Raw genomic sequence first — 5,836 nt, forward strand, 5'->3', positions numbered from 1 at the left:
GGGGGGGGGGCTATACGTTATCTGACCACTAAGCTGGGGGGGGCTATAATTTCAGATCGCAACAATTGCAATCGAAACGAGTGGTTAAAAACTACGACAGGTTTTTATCGTCCTCTTGAAGTTATTGCATACTTCGCGTCGGAGTCTGATAACTTCTCTCGGGCGGTAAAAAATATGTGATAACCAAGAATTTATCTCTGTCACACTGAATGACAGAAAACACATCAACATGTGGAAACAAAAGGTGAAAAAATGGTCCTAACTGCTTTCGAGGACACACGTTACTGCTGCGTTTGGATCGTAAATTTCCACATCAATCCTGACCGTGTGACCAGCGTATACATCCGAAATGAAACTCCGAGGTGCCCAATAGTCTCTGAAAAACTGCTGCGAAGTGTGCTGGATGCCCTTGAAGCTAAAACTGACTTCAAGGGGAAGTCTTGTGTCGTTTGGGTTATAGGGTGAGTTGAGAAACTGAAGATCAAACAATTTTAGGAATCGAAATGTCATTGATGCTTGGTTATCACCTGCAAGAAGTGCTCCTTCTTCACAGTCGTCGACCGTTTTCCATTTTTCCTCTAATGATCTCTGAAAAAATTTTAAAACTTTATTGCATCAGAGTAACTGCGAGCTCGTTATGTTGATTTAGTATTGACCCTTTTATGGTGAGAGTGAAGCTGGGGTTATTTTGGGGTTGCAACACCACAGACTCTTAATTGATGTAACCCTGTGCTCTTCACAGAGCCAATTAGCCCAAATTGCAAGAATATTAAAATGCTACCTTAGAAGAAGCCTATCATTTCTAGCTCCAATTTATGATCACAAGTTACTTTATTTTATTACTCTAATATGGTGCAATAAATTTTCTCATTAATTTAATCTGATAATAATTTTGATGCAAATACAAACGCAAAAACTATTTAATGAACCAAAACATTTCTTTCTACAATTTATGGTGTCGGATCGATCAATTTTTCTCCTATTTAATAGTACCAAACAACGCATACAGGTTCGTTCCATTTAACTCAACTTTCCAGCATCTGGGATAGAATGGATGTTTTTTGTTAAAAAACCCATTTGATCAATGGCAATTAAAGAACTGACTACAAAAAAAGAAAAAAAAAGAAAATTGCCAACAATTTTGCTATATCGCTGAAAAACCTCAACAGCGCAGAACAGTTTTCTGTTATTAACGTAACGCAAACAATTTAGCTGGTTGTTTTCAAGTTTATGTCTTTTTCTGAAAGAAGAGTATCTTATTTTATTATTATAGACATTTGTTGCATATCCTAAAGTCAACTTAGCATTTACCAAAACAATTGTTCTAATTAAAAACTTTGCATATTGAAGTAAATTTCTTCTGCAGAGCAAGCTAGGTTTCTTTTTCGCGGAAATGAAACCGGTACCTCATTTTGTTTGCGAGAATAGAAATAGAATCATCGCAAACTTTTAAATAGAATCATCGCAAACTTTTAAATAGAATCATCGCAAACTTTTAAATAGAATCATCGCCAACTTTTAAGTAGAATCATCGCAAACTTTTAAATAGAATCATCGCAAACTTTTGCAATGTATGAATAAGCACATTTAAGTGACTAGCGAAATTATTTGGAATATTTTAACAAATAAAAGTCAAAAACATTTTGATTAGGAAAAAAGTCACACTCATTGCACAAAAATAAACCGTGACAACGGTCTGCAATGATGAACTGGCCGCGAAAGCGACCAAGAAATCTAAATGTTCACTTAATTTATAATAAAAGAACTAAGTAGGACAAGTTATGAATTACAATTCAAAGAGTTTTGATTGACAAAAGAAACAAACTTGACCCAGAAACCTATAGCATTGGACTTGGAGAACCATTTAGTAAGTAAAATGCTATAAAAAAAACTGGAAAAGCAGTAAAAAAAGTTGAAGCCCAAGTTTATGCCTGTAAATAAAATACCACCACCGAAAAACCTCTTTTTTCACACCGTTACGCTGCAAATCCACTCGGTATTTTTACTTAACATCTTGTTTCAGCGGGACCAAACTCACTACTTATTTTTGAGTTCAAAAATCATGAAAATGGTTAAACTTAAAATAAAAAGAGCCTTCCAACAAAAAAATATTTTGGCGTACCTTTTTTGACAATTACCATACTCCCTATTATCATTACAAAAAGTACATAAATAGAAAGCAATATTGCGTTACCAAATCGTATATAAAATCATTTCAAAAACATTTCTATGACGTAATTTCTATAACGATTATTTTGTTAGAGCGGACATTTTTCAATTTTTTGCCATAAACCACAAGCTTCAATTAAAACAAGTTGTGCATCTTCTGTATATTGTTTTGCTTAACAAATACAATCGGGGTATGACTTTGGTTGGTTTAACAAATCCAAAGAGATTTCATAATTGAGTTACTGGCACTGTTGACGTTTTGTAGCCACTTTTTTCCCAAAATTGACAAATTTGAGAAAAAAACAATCTGATGACGCATCACTCATCTTGACTCTTTTCTTTGAAAACGATACTTCTATTTGAAAAAGTTTAGAAGAAAAATGAATCAGTAAATCAGGCAAACTCAAAAACTAAAGAAACTTCTGTAGATATTTGCTTCAAAAACTCAACAACAGCAGCTATTTGGTTACTTTTGCCTTCAATCGTGTTTTCCCTTTATTTTTTTCGGAGATTTTGTAGCTTAGAACCGCAGAAATTATTTTTTGATTACTTCTTTTTTATTACATTTAGTTCAGATACTTTATCAACACCGGGCAGCTCGCAACAATTCAAGGTGAAATATTGTTCAAATATTGAAGTTGTATAATTTGGTGTGCTGAGCCATTTGACAGTAATTACAAAACTTGATAACATCATTTTTAAAACATCAAAGATATGAAAGTTGTGACCTACTCCATAGACCTCGCATGAGAACTTCATATTGCAATCGTCTTCACTCAAAACGTGTAGCCGAATCATTTCATCAGTCAGATACGTTGGCTTCATCATGTCAATTATCAGCGACGCGTTTTCCAGCCCACATTCGATTCGCCACACGAATGTAGGGTCTGTTGCGTTTGCTGGAGGCTCAGTGCTGATCCGAATGCTGTCTGTGATGTTGGTCTGTAGGGTGCAGTTCTCGGTTGTAGGGTTCAGAGTGAACAGTCGGTCTTCGTCAAAATCACGCCGCATTAGGGCCACCACGGGGTCCGTAGCTGTGATTAAAAAGGAACAGAATTAGTTTTTGAAATCGTATTTGTCAACGTATAGTGGTTGTCCTGAAATCAAATTACATGAAAATGCTGCGATAACTTATAAATTTGTTTCCGGAAGTTTCGCGTCTAGCTTGCACAATTTAACATTCCTATACAATTCGAAGTGAAATCAACCTAAGTGATATCATTATGACAATAAAACTTATTGTCTTAAAATCTATAAAAATTCATTGAAATTTATAATTTTTCTGTTAGAACTTTCCACATTGAGATGCGCAAACCGAGCCAACTCTGATCACAGCAAATTAGTTAGCGCAAAAGTGGTAAGCGCGGCCAGCGACTGATTCTGGAAGCTACTCTACGGTCTGTATAGTCTGAACAGAGCCCTTTTCAGAACCCGTACAGTCTGATCAGTACCCATCTCAGAGTCTGGATATTCTGTACAGAATCAAGAGGTCCAGCCGTAAAAAAACAGCTAGTCTCCTGAAGAGCAGGTATTCACTGCTGCAGAGATTTATTTATCAAAAAATTGCAATAATTTTTGGCTGTCAAGAACTCGCCGGAGACTGATATTGTTTTGTTTTGTTGAGTGGAGCATTTCCATGTGTTAAGAATTAACAGGCAAGTTCGGCACTCATACACATCCTTGGCTTGCGTCTGCTAACGAAGTAGAGATAGAAAACATTCAATTTGAAAAGAGTAATGAATTTCAAAGGATACTTGATTCTCAAATATTGACAGTTGAAATACGCGAGTAACTGTAAGATAATTATTTCATTTCACTAGCGTGACACTAATGGCACGAAGCAAAACATTTGGCCAGAGAAAAAACCCCCTTTCACAGCAGTCATTGTTAAACAGTAGCCAATTCCAAATGAAAGACAAAAAAAAACAAAAAAAATATCAAGACATACGCAAAAAAGGCGAGATTCAAAAAATTAATAAAATTATTCGAAACAAAATGGTCTCGTAGTAATGAGAAAATAAAACAGTACATGAATTGGATCAAAAAACGTCATTAAAAAGCCTATGAGCTCTGTTGGTTTTCTAACTGATATTTGTATTAATGATTCAAAACGCAACAATAACGAAAAACTCGGTTACCTGAAAATCAAGGAAAAATTGAACATCAGTTACTGAAAAACTCAAAATTGAACAAAAATTATCGACGCCAGAAAACCGTTGGATGAAGATTAAGCCAAATAAAGGAATCAATTACGTCTTGCTTGAAATCTGATGGCAGCTGTCACTGATCAGACTAAATTACAAGTCGGCGAAAAGTTATATTCTCTTGTTATATTTAATAAGTGGTTTTTGAAGTCATTTTTACTATGTGACGAAATTCATGCCTGTTCTAAAACCTTGTCCTAAAATTTAACAAAACTAAACAAATATTCAATACGGAAACAACTCAGCTCACTGAAATGTTTTAGCGGTGATGTATTAAAGTCACCAAAATAATGGCTTTTTCATTTGTTACCGCTTAATCAGATGACTAAAACATACATCGATGAAATTCATCAAGAAAATTTTAAAATAGCATATAGGTCCTGAATTATAACTATTTTGAGAGTTATTTTTTGTTAAAATTAGCAGAACTAATCACATCATTAACAGATTTTCTAATTTTTCTCACAAAGAAAAATCACAAAATTGCATTGCTAGAAGCCTCGGGAAGCAAAACAAAGTAATGAAATAAAAAGTCCACATTGTAGAGCCCTGTTATTTAGATTGAAATCTGTTTTAAAGAGAGAAGAAAAATTAACAATTTCGGCAAAAAAACAAAGTTCACAATTTTTTTTAACTAACCGATAGTATCAAGGTAAACAACCGTTAGAAGATAACTAAAAACATTTTTTTAAAAAAAACCAATATCATTTCGTTTTAAATTATCCGAGACCTGTCAACGGACAGAAATAAAGACAAACAAGGGTGAAAATCAAAATTTACACTGAGACAGGAATAGTGTAAGATCACCAGTTACATCCAAGAATCTATTTTTTTTGCGTACACACTTTCCCGAAGCCAAAAAAGCGATTAATCAAAACATGAATTAAATTCTCTCAGATGAAAGTATTTTTATTATAAATTTAGCGAGACCTGCTGATAATGAAGCTATGTGATAAATCAATTAGAATGAAACAGGCATATCTCAATTCTTCAACAAAATTGCAAATTGGAAAACTAATAGTTAAATTGAAAAAAAATCCTTGTCACCCCGCAACCGAGCACAAAGGGGGTAGGAACAATAATTTTTTACTAATTTTCTCGAAAAACATCTAAACAGCGTAACATCTGTTTTTCTGAAAAGAATTTTGTTAAATCGAAGGTCACTGCTCCTTCAATTTTGAAATTTGTTAGTCTGGGTACCCCCAGTGCCCAACCCAATTATATCTGATATCCACTCTACGCAACTCAAGTTCGTCTGATCAGAGTCGATTTTGTTGCAAAGTTAATCTGGTACCTTCTATGCCCAACCCAGGTGTTTCAAAACACATCCTTCTTGGGTTGCACGCCTCAGTTTGGTTTCTCATTAGGAAAAAATTCTTAGAAAACTTTTTGTTAAAAAAATTGCTGCTAAACTAAAGAAATTTAATGCAAGAGTGAAAAAGTAAAAGTGCAGTGAGTTAATC

At 34.3% G+C, this 5,836-nt stretch overlaps 1 protein-coding gene across 1 annotated transcript in view; it reads right to left on the reverse strand.

Moving 5' to 3' along the window:
• Positions 1 to 3,180, reverse strand: part of LOC142357978 (uncharacterized) — a 7,769-nt gene extending 4,589 nt beyond the window's left edge. Inside the window, exons 1-2 of the mRNA XM_075409461.1 lie at positions 2,902 to 3,180; positions 264 to 588 (exon numbers count right to left, since the gene is read on the reverse strand). Of these exons, the coding sequence (XP_075265576.1) occupies positions 264 to 588; positions 2,902 to 3,180 (604 nt within the window). The remainder of the gene's footprint in view (positions 1 to 263; positions 589 to 2,901) is intronic.
• Positions 3,181 to 5,836: the final 2,656 nt, after the last annotated feature.

This window comes from Convolutriloba macropyga, unplaced genomic scaffold (assembly GCF_964194025.1).
Source record: "Convolutriloba macropyga unplaced genomic scaffold, txConMacr16.3 SCAFFOLD_3584, whole genome shotgun sequence".
Classification (NCBI taxonomy): Eukaryota; Metazoa; Xenacoelomorpha; order Acoela; family Convolutidae; genus Convolutriloba; species Convolutriloba macropyga.